The 15,549-nt window shown below is 36.1% G+C and overlaps 1 protein-coding gene across 1 annotated transcript in view; it reads left to right on the forward strand.

The window, feature by feature from the left end:
• Positions 1 to 212: 212 nt before the first annotated feature.
• Positions 213 to 15,549, forward strand: part of SCN7A (sodium voltage-gated channel alpha subunit 7) — an 83,552-nt gene continuing 68,215 nt past the window's right edge. The window contains exon 1 of the mRNA XM_049773378.1: positions 213 to 551. Coding sequence (XP_049629335.1) covers positions 539 to 551 — 13 coding nt within the window. The 5' untranslated portion in view covers positions 213 to 538. The remainder of the gene's footprint in view (positions 552 to 15,549) is intronic.

The raw sequence follows: 15,549 nt of genomic DNA on the forward strand, positions 1-15,549 counted from the left end.
TTACACTATCTGCCAGACCTTTCCCTACGCCCCCTCCTCACGATTAGGGCTTCTCGGGTCTCTTTCTTTCCCCGGCAGCTGCCTCTGCTCCCTCTGCTGCAGCCCCGGCAGCGGCTGGTCTCTGTCAACATCACCCCGCCCACGCCTGGTCTGGACGTTGAAGTCTCGCCCTGGCCGGGAGATGCTGGGGGAGAGGGTGGCGCAGCTGGGAGACCGGAGAGGGGGTGAAGAGGGAAGCTCACAAAAACAACTTGCAAGCAGCGGGCGCGGCTCCACTGCGCATCTGGCAAGAAGGGGTCTCCCGGTCAGTGTCCGGGCAGCCTCCCATGGCCACGGTTTCTAGAAGGCAAGACAGTGGGGTGCGTTTTTTTGCCTAGCCGCCCTGCTTTGGGTGGGATTAACTGGTGAAGACACACACCAGCCTAGCAACACCTCCTAAGCAACCAGAGAGATCTGCAAAGAAAGAAGCTCAGGAAGAGAAAAGGTCTCCAAGGAGCCCTGTTTCTCAGGGTTCTTGCAGGGGCTGGAGACCCTTCCCATGATGGCAAGTAGTAAGTATCCTTTTCTTGCTCTGCATCCAATCCTAGGATGGTGTGAGCAGCCATAGATTGGCTAGCAGTCTTTCCCACACCTGGTCTGCCCAATATGGTTTTAGGGTTCCCAGAAGGCGATTAGGATTCTGACCATGAACTAAGAGCTACTTCTGGAGTAGCAGTGGTCTGTGATGCTTGCTCTGACCTATGCATGATCAAGCTCAGTTTTCTCATTCCATCAGGTAAGCTCCTGAAGCCATGATGCTCTGTTAGTATAAAATTGCTGGAAACGTTGTACGGTAATGACTGTTAGATTACGTGACACAACGACAAACCTCCAGGAATAAAAGTTTATGCATGATGGAGCCTACTTCCTAGAAATTTTGTCTGGTGATTTAAAAAATGTTGCATTTCTTGTAAACACCCTCAATATAAAATCAGAGGCACGATGTGATGAAAATGTTGTTCTCAGTCCAAATAGCTGGGCTTCTTGGCTTTATCTCCTTCAACAGGTATGCTGTTGTTATTTATTTTCTTTATTTGGCTTTGTTAAAGGCAGATCTTTGTTAAATGCATGCTTTCTGTAGGTCTTCTTTAAAAATGAGATTTATTGTGGCTATGATTACATGATGCTTCTAACATTGATCGGTAGGGCACATGATGAAGGCATGCTAAACATTTCACTGATGTTTTTTTAAGTGAAGAGGATAGACTCAAGTTTGGATACTGGCCAGAAAAATTCTTTATAGTAGGAAAAGCATAGGTAGTACTTTTGATAGAATATATTTCATCTATTCAGGAAAGCAATTTATGGCAAATTGGAAGGAAGGTGGACTGCAGTAGATCAGGTGCTAGGTACCATATCTGCTGTGAGCAGCTCAATTTAAAGTTTCTGTAATCCAGCTCTGTGTTTTACAAGTAGAAATGTTAAGGCCCACAAAAAGTAACTTGATGACACTAACATGATAATCAATAATGAGCTAGAAGTTCAGTGAAGAAGCTTTAAGTATTTAGAATAATCAAATTTTATTTCTCTTTTCATGAAAATGAAGCAAATTATTTAACTTCTGATTAAATTGTTTTCTATTTGTGAGCAATTCACCAAAAAACATACATATCCTGGTAAAGTATAAGTGACAAAGATTACATAAAAGAGTTTGTAAAGGTACTATATATAACTGTTGCTTGTATAAGCAGTTTCACTGTTTTTGTCCACTTCTCTATTCTAGCTCTCATTTTGATTACCGTTTCAGTATAAAAATAAAAGGGTCCTTGACAAGCCTCTTGCAAAGCAACAGAGAACATGAAATTGCTTTAAGTGCATAATTTCTTCTACTTCTACAGTTTAGAGTCAGTTCTAAACTATGAATCTCTGTCCTCTCTAGATTGTGTTCTTTGGCAAATGAGTCATATATTTAAACATTGCTTATTCTCAAAATATACTATATTCTTTTCCTTGACTTAGTTTTATATTTTCTTTAAGATTTGTTGTCTTTTAGGATAAAATCATCAGATATATTGTATATCCTTGAAATAAGTTTTTGTTCATTAATAAAGACAAAAATAAAAATTTAAGCATGAATATTCTCGATTACAGGGACTTACTAATTTGTGCATTCAGGATACAAATACTTCTTTTCCAGTGCTATTTATCAAATGGTAGGAGGGAAACCTGAATTTGGACATAGATTGAGGAAGAGGAACTAACAAAACCAGATGACATGAACAGGCCCCTGGCCCCCTGCCATGCATCAGTCTCCTTTGAAGAGCAGGAGGGTGAACAGGATTCCTTAGAATTGGGCCTATGTCTCAGGGTCAAGGTTCTGCTGTGGAAGAGACTTTGGTAGGACAGTTGAAAGAAAAATCCCGTTAATTTTTCTAAGTGTCATCATTACTGATCTATGTACATGAAGAATGAAAGTAATTTCAAATTTTCGCCCAGAGAAAGTTTCCTAATACACCTCATTCCCAGATACCTAGTCATCTACTATCATATCATTGCATGGAGAGAATTCATTGCTCCTGAGTTAGTTTCCTTCTCTTCTATCAGTGTAAACTAAGGAGGACAAGTAAGGGTTCAGCACTGCAATACTGAAAATGAGACTCTCTTAAGGTGAAGAAAATTTTTATCCAAGGGATTTTAAAGTTGATTTTTCTGTTCCTTCAACTCTCTTGCCCCAACTGATTTAATTATTTCCATTTATTTGTTTAATCATTGTTATTTAGGGACTAGGTTTAATTTTAGGATATCCTATGCTTACAGGAGAAGCCTCATTATCCTAGCAAGCAAACATTCCTATTATAGATACAGCATCTCTGACTGGATTGACTCAGCCTATGTCTGGCTGGGGATAACTAGTCCTGTGGACAGCTCTCATTGTGCTGACATCTAGGTGTCAAAGAGACTATCTAGCATCCAACAAAAACTGGGAGGAAAATGCCAAAATTAAGACTCGGAGATAACTTAATTTAAGTCTGAGATTAAGAGATTTGGCATTTGCTTGAAAAATAATATACCAAGGATGCTGATTTGGGAATTGTATTCTCCTGTTGAATTCATAGTATTGAGAGAATATTCCTTACCTTCTGGTTCAAATGCCACAGCAAGAATCCTTCTACACCAGTCTCATTTTATTCTACTCTACCTGAGTATGGTGTGTGTGTGAGTGTGTGTGTGTGTGTGTGTGTGTGTGTGTACATGTGTGTGTGCATGCACGCGCGCATGTGGGGAGGTGTACTTGTATGCATGGGTTGTGTGAGAGAGAGACAGAGAGAGAGAAAGAGAGAGAACAAGTGGGGATTGTGCACACAGCCCCACATATCCACATATGTGAGGCAGGTATTCTATCAGGTATTCTATAGGTTAGCTATGCCTGTAATGTTAACCATTATCTCATTTTCTGAGTTCTAAGAGATATCTGGTCTAAGACTTTGAAGATAGGCTATAATTTTAGCTCTAGCCATATATATCTAGTTTCAGGTTAATAAATCATAAGTCATTTCTCTAGTTGTTTCTTTATTTGAAAACAAGTTTGGCTTCTGTGTTGGTTGTATATTTAAAAACTTAATTCTTAGGATAGGAATTGATTCTGGAAAACAAGATAAACTAAGAGACCAGGAGCAAAGGTAATTAGTTCTAAGAAACATGGAGAAGTCTACTGTATGTATGCATGTACTTTGTTCTGGAACTTTAAAGGAAATTGTTTTCTTCATACCTTGTAGCATCTAAAACTATAAGCCTAAGGTTCTCAAAACTGCTGATGAATATGGAATTTTATACATATGGGACAGTAGATAACTCAAAGGGCTGGAGTCAAGGGCTAGAATATTGTCTAGTTTTCAAGTTTGATCCCTGACACTACATGTCTCCCTGAACACCACTGGTTTCAACCCAACATGTTCCCCATTAATATCACTATTGGTGGACAATAGCATTGCTTGGTCCAACTGAAATAAGATCTCTGGCCTGTGCTTTGAACCATCCAGCTGTGAGAGTGTCCCCAAGGCTCCCTTGAGCAATACTTGGGAGGTCCTCTCCCAGACATCCCCCACTTCCCACACACCCCCCCCAACATAGAAGGAAAATAAATTAAAAGGATAACAAGCTCTCCTTTGTATTCCTCTAACAGGGGCAACACTACATTCCTCCCTCTTGAGTTCTTAAATGGCCTCTGGCCAGACTATTCTAGTTAAGAGTCTGACTAGCTGAACTAGGGTCACAAGAACATTTCGTTCTGGGAAGATTCTGGCCTTTCTCCAATATTCTTGTTTTGGTGGACCAGACAGGCACAGCTTGGAAGGTATTACAATATCCATAGAAACAAGAGACCCTGCTAGTGAACCATGAGGTTTCCATAGAGAAGATCAAGTGGGCATACAGAAAACCAAGGCAGTTCTCTTTTATGTTCCTGGAACACTTTCTTCCCTGCCCCATTATTTCATAATGGATCACACTGGTTAGATTCCTTTCCCACAGATTAATGGTCCAGTATCCTATAAGACACTCATAGATCACTGAGATTTCCTTAGGTTAACTATTTTTTTCTTTAAGTTGAAACCAGATGCTAGGATTGTGTCATATGAAACTGTTATACAGAATTCTTTCCTTTAGTATAAGTGGTGCCATTAAATGTGTGTGACCTGCAATCTTGTTCCCTGGAAATAAGATATTTGTTAAGATATCAGCTCCTGGTTATTTTAATGACCCATTGCTAAAATCCAAAGTTACCAAATATGGAGGAAATATAAGAATTTTTCTCTTTCAGTCTTTGCTGGTGCTTGTTCATTTGTCAAGGTTGTTTTCCTAGTCTTTGAATCTAAATAATACTTAGGTTACACTTTTTAAGGACTAGGCAAAACAAATGACAATGCATATTTTAAGGAGTTTCTTATTTACAATTTTGCTCTGCTAGAAGCATATTCTAAGAATGTGTTGGTTGAAATTATCAGAGTTATGATTTGAGTCCAAATTAAGTTAGTATATTGAAAGCCAAAAGTCTGACCTGGGAGCACAATACAGCTGCAGGCAGAATCCAAACCCAAAGACAAAGGACAAAAAGTCAATTAAGATTGGCAAATTAAACTACCACGGACAAGAAAAGGAGTAGGAGTCAGATAATCTAATCTAAACAGGAAGGAAGGAAACAACTCGAGTGGAAAAATAATCCCAAAGCAGAAAATTTAAGTCCTTTGAATATGGAGGGAAGAGACAGCTGCAGAACTCCAGGTGTTATTCTGGAAAATCTGCCCTTTATTATTAACCCTTCAGTTTGCAATCTTTCCATTTCTGGAATTAATCTTATGCATATGCTGTGAAGTATGCTTAAACAATATATCAGTGTTAACCATAAATTAACAGAATTTCTCAACACCATTCCAGTCTCTTTATAAACATAGAAATTTTACTTCAAGAGAGAAATTTTTATGCTTGCACTAGTATATATAACACTGCATGTAGCCCATTAATGCATTTTATTCTCAACACTACAACTGTTGTTATAAATTACTCACTAAATTTATTTGAGAAATGATGTGTCTGTCTCATTCTTTATTTCTAAATAAAGATCTATGTTATCAACATATTAGAATTTAGTGTATTATCCCTTAGAGTAGATTATTTTATTTAATCTAGGATTTTAATAAAAATATTTTGTGATTAACATATTCATTCTACTAGACTTTAAAATTACATAAGAATATTCATAGACAACTCAACTGATGGGATAAGGAGTAAATGAAGGGTTTTTTTTTTTTTTAGAAACTATTGTCAAATAGTTTTAGAAACTATTGTCAAATTGAAACCTCGTATTTATACTCTCAACTTCTCAACTAAACTATGTTAGTATACCTATTTCATCCATATTCCATCTGCCAAGATTTTGGGAATTTTAGCCTCATTGAGAAGTATCTCAATTATGTATTAATAGCTTTACTATTTAAATTGTTTTGATTTTACTCATTTGTTTCAAAATGTCATTAATTTTTTCATTATCTTTTTTCATAGCCAACTTAAATATATTTTAAATTAAATATTAAATATATTTTTGAATCAATAAACAATATATCTTATATGATTTGAGTTCCAATTTGTAAAATCACCCCACATATTGTATCTCCAACCCCAGGTGAACAAGTCTAAATCAGGTTTGCCATGAAATAAGCTAAACCAGACTGAAGGTGAAATACGTGTAGTCTATCAGTCTTCTACCTCGTAAGGAGCATCTGCTGCCTGCAAGAACTACCATTTTTATTGAGTATAGAGACCACCACCCCAAAGGTGGGGCAGCTATCCTGAGCCTGTCCCGCCCAGGTTTACATAAAAGACAATCTTTGTTTTGGATGAAACCAATTTGTAAACAAACAGATACAAAGAAACTAGGGATAAACTTTGTTTTAGGTAAAATAAGGTGTAACCTGGGGCCTGAGAGATAGCACAGCGGTAGGGTGTTTGCCTTGCAAGCAGCAGACCCAGGACCATTGGTGGTTCGAACCCCTGCATCCCATATGGTCCCCTATGCCTGCCAGGAGTGATTTCTGAGCACAGAGCAAGGAATAACCCCTGAACACTGCCAGGTGTGGCCCAAAAACAAAAACAAAAAAAAGGTGTAACCCAACACCAATTTCTGAAGAAATAAATATTATAGAGACCCTTAAGAGAAAATAATTTCCATCAGATAATTTAGTCACTGTAGAATGTGAGAAAGTTAAAATATACACCAAATATAGTTAATTATTATAGTGAACAAAATAATCTAATCCTAGTCATTTCACTATTGTAGTTTCTATAGTCTCTTTAGTACATTTGATGAAGGAAAAATTAATATATTTTATTTACTTTGCATATAGTGAAGTTAACTTGCTTATCAACTTTCATATTACTCATTGATTTTTTTCTTTACAATTATCTGAATTTCATTGTTACTATGGTCTTAGTTTATTATTCTTGTCTGATAAATATATAACTTTCATAATAGTTTGGAAAGTATGTGAATATTTGCCCTTTATTATGTATTCTATGTCAAAGTGAAGTTATATTTGGACATATTTTTCTATGGAACCATAGTCCAATTTTTTTTGCTTCATTTGAAAAATATATATCTTGATCTTGACATACACTCCTATAAAGTACCCTACATAAATTAGGTAAATAATATGAGGCAATAAATGTGTAGATATTATCTGACATAGAATAAGACATTTTACAGTTTTTTGATTGAAATTATTTTTCCATTCTTTATAGCTCCCCAGAAAACAGAGATTTATGAATTAGTTATTCTAAGCTTTAAATTCCTATGGTAAGAAAAGAATTAAGAAGGCTGTGATTGCCCTGGCCAGCAACCTTCTCTATGTGCATAATCTGGAACTACAGCCTGATTGCATTACTGGCAAACTCTGCTCTGGGAATCAGACGGAAGAACAGGAGAAGCAATAGGGCGTGGGAGGAAGGACAGAGGAAAAGCAACACTAACTTCTGGCTCCCTCCTTCTTCCCTGTTGTTCATTTCTCTAAGAAGATGCAGCTGCAGTTGTTGAACAGAATGCTATCTCCATAGCCTCTTCCCTTGGAACTAAAATACAGAGAGGCCAAGCATTGGTTCACTGATTTGGGTGGCCAACTCATTTATCATCTAACTCAGGATGTTTTTGAAAAGTAAATAGAATAGCATTAATAGTTCTGTCAAACTGTCCCTAGAACACATAATTTCTGGTCATGCTACTTCACTATGAGAACGTAGATGCTGGAACAAGAGGAAAAAAATAAAGGGGAAATGCAGGTCGGTTACCTTAGAAGGAACTAGAAACAACAGGATAAGGTGACTGTCTCAGCTGTTTCATTGATTTTAAGTTTTTGAGATGTTTTTCATCTAATATGGTGCATTTGGTAATTTTCAAAATGGCATCTAGAAAATGAGAAAATTCTAGAACAGGGAGAGGAGGTTTCCTTAGAGGTGAACAGATTGTGTATCTATTGCAGAACGGTGATCACCATTGTAATTATTTTCTTTAGCAATTCACCTCTTTTTAGATAAAGAAGAAAATGTATATGATGTAGAGATCACTGTTCTATTCTGTTATGGTCACTATTCCAGTCTTCTCCTGATTTTTAGATTTGACATATCATATCTAAGCAGCCACCAAGGCTCTTTTACATTGATATAACATTTGTGCCCATTTCAAGTTAATCCAGAGTTAGAGCCAGATGGTGCTAACAGTTCATACTTGACTTTCTAAGGTAATTCTTGAATTATCTCAGAATTCTTTCATTGGTCACAGATTTAGGAATCAATGATTTATGTTCCTCCTAGGAAGTTAGACAAAAATAAATTTTTAATGAAATCCAATAATTTGACTGCAGATGAGGAGGATGTTTTGGGAGATCATTGGGGTAAAACTGGTCCCCATAATTCTATGAAAAAAAAAAAACAGTTGAAACAGAATGTGAGATCTGATCTTCATCTCAACAGAGTCTGTCACTTCATGAACTCCACTCTAAAATTGAAGACCAATTTCTGAATCCCCCTGTGCAATCCTTTAGGAAGTGGCAAATGGTAATTTCATTCACTCGTTCAGAGCTAATGTCACTACTGATCAGGAATTCTTGGCCAAGGATCTAAAAAACTAGAAAAACAATTCTACCAGAAAAACAATTCTAATAACAGGCTCCTTAACAATGTGCTTATTTTGTTGGAGTAATGAGAGGTAATTAGTATTTCCAGAGCCAAATTCATAAAGCAATACAAGTTTTAAGAACATCTGGATAAACTTGGGACATAGAATGGTTTCAAATGTTGGATTAGAATACTTTCCCAGAGTCACTGGAAGGGAACCAAATTTTTGTTGTTTGGAAGATTTGAGTAGAAATATTTAAGGCAGAATTAGTTTTACTTCTAGATTCCTTACAAGTTTAATCTATTGCCATTTTAACTGTATCTATCTTATTTGATTACTATTTTATACATTTTATTATGTTATATATTATGGTATAAATGGTTATCAATTTTATTTTATTGATTATTTCTATAACTAACATAGTCATTATGAACTATTATTAAATACTATTAAAATTGATAGCAGGATGCTCACTGGGATCCTATTCCACGTGACCTGTATTTACTTTGGTATTCTAGTGGCCACAAACCTATCCCTCTGTTCATTTTTATTAGTAAATTTATGGTAAGGTTCTGGTAGGGAAACTTTGTTACTGATTTATGTATGTATGTATATATGTATATATATGTATACATATAAACACTCTAGTTATAGATTTCTGTCTCTTTTGTGTATATTATCTGTGCAATTTTGTAGCTGAATATCTTACACTGATCCTTTCTTTAGATAAAAGACAACTATTTTCAGGTATTGGGAAATGTAACAAATGCTAAAAATTCAGTTCTACCAGTGTTGCAGGTTATTTTATTTTCAGTCTCTGAAGATCTTAAAGTGTAATAATTTTCATAGAAGAGCAAAATTTCTTGGTTCTTAATTGTTTACAAATCTGTCTTTCATTGCACTTACATTTGTATCTACTACTGCAGCTTGTTTTCAGTTTATATATACATGTTCCGCAAAGGTTACATTTTTTATTTTAATAAATGAATATTAAAACAAACACCTTGCTGTTATCCCATGTTATTTATCAGACTTAAAGAGCAGGGTTTTTTTTGTTTTTTTTTGTTTGTTTGTTTGCTTTTTTGTGGTGGACTGCACTTGACAATGTGCAGGTCTTTTTTTTTTTTTTTTTTTTTTTTTTTTTGGTTTTTGGGTCACACCCGGCAGCGCTCAGGGGTTACCCCTGGCTCTATACTCAGAAATCGCTCCTGGCAGGCTCAGGGGATGTCGGGATTTGAACCACTGTCCTTCTGCATGCAAGGCAAACACCCTACCTCCATGCTAGCTCTCCAACCCAATGTGCAGGTCTTACTCTTGGCTTTTTGTACTCAAAGATCACTCCTAATAGTGACTGGGGAACCATATGTGGTGTCAGAGATTAAAGGTCAGCAAATAAAATGCAAGTGCCTTAACATCTATACCATCTCAGTCCCTATAATAACAATCATTTTTTAAAACTTGGAGCTTTTATATAAAATATATTTGCCATTAAAATGTCAAAATATAAAATTATAAATAAATAAATAAAAGTAACTATGCAGGGGAGATGGACAAGAGGCTAGTATACATGTCTTGCCTAAGACCTAGGCCCACTTTGTAGTATTCCATGACACCAAGATTACTAGTTGATGTAAGTTTATAATAAATAAAAATTTTAATATATTTTGTGTGCATATTTAAGTATATAATTTAAGGACTGGGAAATATTATAGCAGGAAGGCTACTTGCATTGCGTATGGCCAACTTGGGTTTGATTTTTCTCATCCTATTTGGTCCCCAAGCACCTTCAAAAATAATCCCTGAATGTGTAGACCCAAGAGTTAACCCTGAGCACCACCAGTTTGGGCCCAAAACAAATTTTAAAAATTATGTAATCATTTATGTAAGTGTGGAGAGATTTACTTGCTTATAATATCTTTCTACAAGATAGAATATGTCAATAATGGAACTCCAAGGACTATAAAAGGGAGCTAAGAGGATAGAGTTGAGCAATCAGGAAATAGGCAGTCTCCAAAAATCACAGAACTGGGACTCAGAATAGGTCAATCTATGGTCAGACACACATGTGGAGGAGTTTCAGTTCAACTGACTAACTTCTGGGCAGGACACATTTGCTGACAATGTGAGGACAAAAGCTGTAAATCAAAAATTATCTAAGGAAAAAATTAATCTCAGGGGAAAGAAACACATTGGAATAAAGAAAGTAATAGCTTCATTAAAATGATGAGATATAAACACAAGAAGATTCTAAGAAGTTAGTTATATAACAAATGGGTTTAGTGAAGGAAACTAGTACCAGACCATGTAAATTGGGTACTAGACCATGTAAATTCATTCAAATACATGGTCACATTTTACAAAATATTAAGTCTTTCCAGGTATTTACTTTTCAATCAGACCTTTTACAAATAAATATTTAACACATAAAATAGGTCAGCAGGCAATAATTGTGACCTACTTTGAGGTATATTTCTGAGAAGAATTGCATCAGTCCTATTGAAATCCTACTGAGCTAAGAATTTAGAGACTTATATTCTGCTATACTTATCATGAAGGAGTAATCAATCATTATCAATTTAAGCCATAAAACTATATTTTAGTAGAAGAAAAATAATATAATTGTCAGTGGGATCAAGAGATATCACAGAATGTAAAAAACATTTGCCTTATACGTGGTTGACAAAGGTTCAATTCCTGGCACCACATAGGATCTCCATAGAACACCACAAGTGATCTGTGGCTAAAATCCTCTTTTATCTTCAAAATGTAATGGAAGTAGGTGATAGAGAATATTCTTACAGTATTATTTTACAGGATTTTGGTAAACAACATAAAATGTACAGCCTGAAGGGTATTGTTCTCACTGTTCTAACAAAGAGATACACATATGTCTCAGCTTATAGTTGGCTCCACAAAAAAAATTTCAATGGGAGGTCAAATACATAACCCTATATATAGCTTAGGTGCATAGTAAGCTATAGAATCTAAATTTGCCTAAAAATACATTTACTCTATGACATCTGTGCAATGGATTATAAGAAATTGTTTAAAAATGCATTTTCAGTACTTTATTCAATATTTATTTTTTGAGAAATTTTTATTTTTAACACAGTGAATTAAAAATATTTCACAGTAATATTTTAGGTTCATAGTGACATTGAATCAAGGATATTCCCACCACCAATGTTGTCCTCCCTCCACCCCTGTTCCCAGCATGCATCCATATCCCCTTCCTTTGTCACCTGGGCTGCTAGTATAAGTTGTCCCCTCTGTATCTAGCTTGTTGTAGATAGATTATCGATTCTGTTGTTGTTGGCTTTGGATTTGATGTTTAAGTCTGATCATTTTTTATTTCTACTTGATGTTCATACAACTGTTTGGTCTTGGTACCCTCCCTTATTTCTCCTACCAATTTCTGAGGTAGAACACGGTGGTTCAATTTATATGGTTCTGTTAGAAGGAAAGAAGAAAAAAATGGGGTGGGGGGCAAAAATCAAACAAGCAAAAAAAATGGGAGGAGTCCTTCTAGAGGCTATAAATATCAATTTAAGAGAAGAAAGGAGAAAAGGAAGAAAAACATAACAAGAATACTAAAAAGGAAAAAACAAAACAAAACAAACAAAAAATACAACCCGAAAAGCACCACAGCAATAAAAACAACAACCAAACCATAACCATGGTCCTGAGATAAAAAACATGTCAAAGCTCAAAACAAACAAACAAACAACATCAAAAAAACAAGCAACAACAATAACAATAACAAAAAAATTAATTTGTACTTTTTTTTTTTTTGCATAGGCACAATAAATATTGGGGGAAATTAGAAAGGGAGTTCCTTGGCTTAAGAGATACAAGGTTTCTCCACCCTTGAAGTATACTGTCATGGGAATAACCACAGGCTCTTTACATGCTCTTATTCTCTCCCCTAGGTCCTTTTGTGATGTCTGGGAACTTTCTGCTCAGTCAGAAATAATATTTAATATTTATTCATTAACATTATATTATATTGATATATTATAAATATTAACTTGTTAATATTTATTCAATTTTTTCAGTATTTTTTCAACAAGAATCTTTAAGTGATTTTTGCCTGTAAGCAACATTTAAGTGAATATAGGCATGCACACATATGTAGAAGTCACTAAATGATTATGGAGTTAGAGGGACTGACTTCCAACTTCTCCCAACTTCATTTCTTATATTTTTATTTTAACCCAAATTTTTACAGATTACACAAAGTCAGTGCACATATATCTTGTATATGCTATGTACATATTATACAGGGTCAATTATTTAGACAATAAAATCATAACAAAGGAAATGTTATTAAGAATCAGAAGAAAGACCATATCAGATATCTATGAATATAATTAGAAACTTGGTTGTTAAAGTAGTACTTGTGTATTTATATTATAAAACATACTGTTTATCATTATAAAACTTCAAATTTCTACTTTGGAATAATTTATATATATGTATCCCAAACTCCCAAAAATAAAGGAATATCTGTTTATCCCTTAATTCTGAATCAATACTTTGCTCATATACTATAGTCTATATATAGTATAACAAATATATAGTCGAGAGAGTGCAGTCCCTCTCACTGTCATGAACAGAGGTCTATACAGTATACATTATTAAAAATACATTATTAAGCATTTTTAGGGATATTATATACTTTATATTTATGTACATATTTAAATTTTTTCTTGGCTCGGGAAGCATAAAAACTTTATAGCATACCTTATAAAGATAATTATGTATATATTTTCTTATCAGTTACATCCAAGATAAAGTTTACTGCATCTAATTTTAGCTTTTATAAAAACTATTTTGGGGCCGTAGGGATAGCATGGAGGTAGGCCATTTGCCTTGCATTCAGAAGAATGGTAATTCGAATCCCGGCATCTCATATGGTCCCCCTAGCCTGCCAGGAGTAATTTCTGAGTGTAGAGCCAGGAGTAACCCCTGAGCACTGCCGGGTGTGGGTTCAGTGCCAGCATTGAACAAATGAAGTCCAATGATTCAAAGCACTATTACTAATGCTACAACTTTTAGGGGCGTGTACTTGGCTGCCAGCCCTCCTGAAAGAAGAAAAATAAGGAGAGGGTGCCTTCATTTTTCCAAAAAGCCCTGGTGATATCAGCCCCCAAACCTGCATACTTGAAATTTGGTCAGATTGATATCCCTGAAGGGAATTGTAGAAGGTCAGTGATGATGCTGGGCCATCGGGGAATTCTGAGTGGTGGTAATTCTGGGTGATTGAGACAGCAGATATGGTTTAGGTAGGGTGAGGGCTTGGCCCGCCCTCTCCTCCCAAGATGGCCAGCTTTTTGCTGCATGGGACAATGTATACATGATCTTTCATGGCTCATTACATTTTGTTTGAGCAAAGAATGAGTCTATGGAGTTGGTTGGGTTTGAACATGGTGATCACATTTGTGGGCATGGTTACAGCTGCCAAGCTTCCTGGAAGAAGGAAGATATGGGAGGAGGGTGCCAGCACTCACTCCAAAAAGCCTTAGTGGTATCAATCCAAAAACCTGGTGTACCTGAGTTTGGTTGGATTGTTGTCACTGAAGGGGATTGTAGAGATTTAGTGATGAGGCAGGACCATCAAGATAATGGTGAGTGTTGGGTGGGGTCAAAAAAAAAAAAGATAATGGTGATTGCAAGTGATGGAGGCCAACGGGCATAATTTTGGCATAGTGGGGATTTAGCCCTCCATCTAATCCCAAGATAGGCAGCGTTTTGCTGCTTGGGCTGGTGTACCCATGTTTTTGGTGGCTCAGTTTTACATCTCATCTGAGAAAAGAGTCACTATGGAACTGGCCAATTAGAACATGGCAACTGTGTTTATGGGCACGGTTACAAAATTTACATACACTTTATTTTATGTTTTCTTGTTTGCTTTTTACACTCTAATTTTAACTGGTATTTAAAATTTTAAGATATCTAAAACATATTTGAAGTTAAAAGTGTATGGAGGGGGGTAGAGTGAGAGCGCAGAGGCAGGGTGTTCGTCTTGCATAAGGCTGATCCAGGATGGACCTGGGTTCAATTCCCTGTATCCCATATGGTCCCCCAAAGCCAGGAGCGATTTCTGAGTGCATAACCAGAAATAACCCCTGAGCATCATTGGTTGTGGACCAAAAACAAACAAAAAAAAGTGTATGGAGGGCCTCAAAAGATAAAACAGTCTATAAGGTGCTTTTCTAGCTTGTGTCATTTTAGTTTTGACCCTTGGCACTCTGTTTAGTTTCCCGAGTATTGCCAAGAGTGATCCCTGAGCACTGAGCCTGGAGTCAATCCAAAGTACCACTGGGTGTGCCCTCCAAACCAAAATCAAAACATTAAAGTATGGAAGCAAGAATAATCAAAACTAGCCGATTCTAAATCTAACTACAATGCTTCCAAAAGCAAAACAACAAAAATGTATGGCAGCAAGAGTAATCAAAATTAACTAATTCTAAATCTAACCACGATGCTTCAGGAACAATGAAGTACAAAATTAAAGAATTAAGTATTGAAAGTTCAATGTGCTGAGAACCTGTTTTGCCTGCAGTAGACTTAGGTTCAATTCCCCAGCGGTTCATGGTTCTCCATATCACAGCGCAACCTTTGAGCCAGGAGTAGTCCCAGCGCACAATTGTGATCCAAAACTAAGAAAAAAAAAAAAAAAAAAGAAGATGCAAATTCCACACTATCAGCTTAACTTAAAGACAAACTCTGCCAACACTCAAAATTCCTCATAAATAAAAGCAAGGGACTTGACAAATAGTTCAGTAAATAAAGAATTTGCCTTTCACATGGCAAACCTGGGTTTGATCCCTGGCATCCAATATTGTCTCTTAAGCCCACCAGAAGTAATCCTTGATCACAGAAGCAAGAGTAAACCCTGCTGTGCA

This window comes from Suncus etruscus, chromosome 5 (assembly GCF_024139225.1).
Source record: "Suncus etruscus isolate mSunEtr1 chromosome 5, mSunEtr1.pri.cur, whole genome shotgun sequence".
Classification (NCBI taxonomy): Eukaryota; Metazoa; Chordata; class Mammalia; order Eulipotyphla; family Soricidae; genus Suncus; species Suncus etruscus.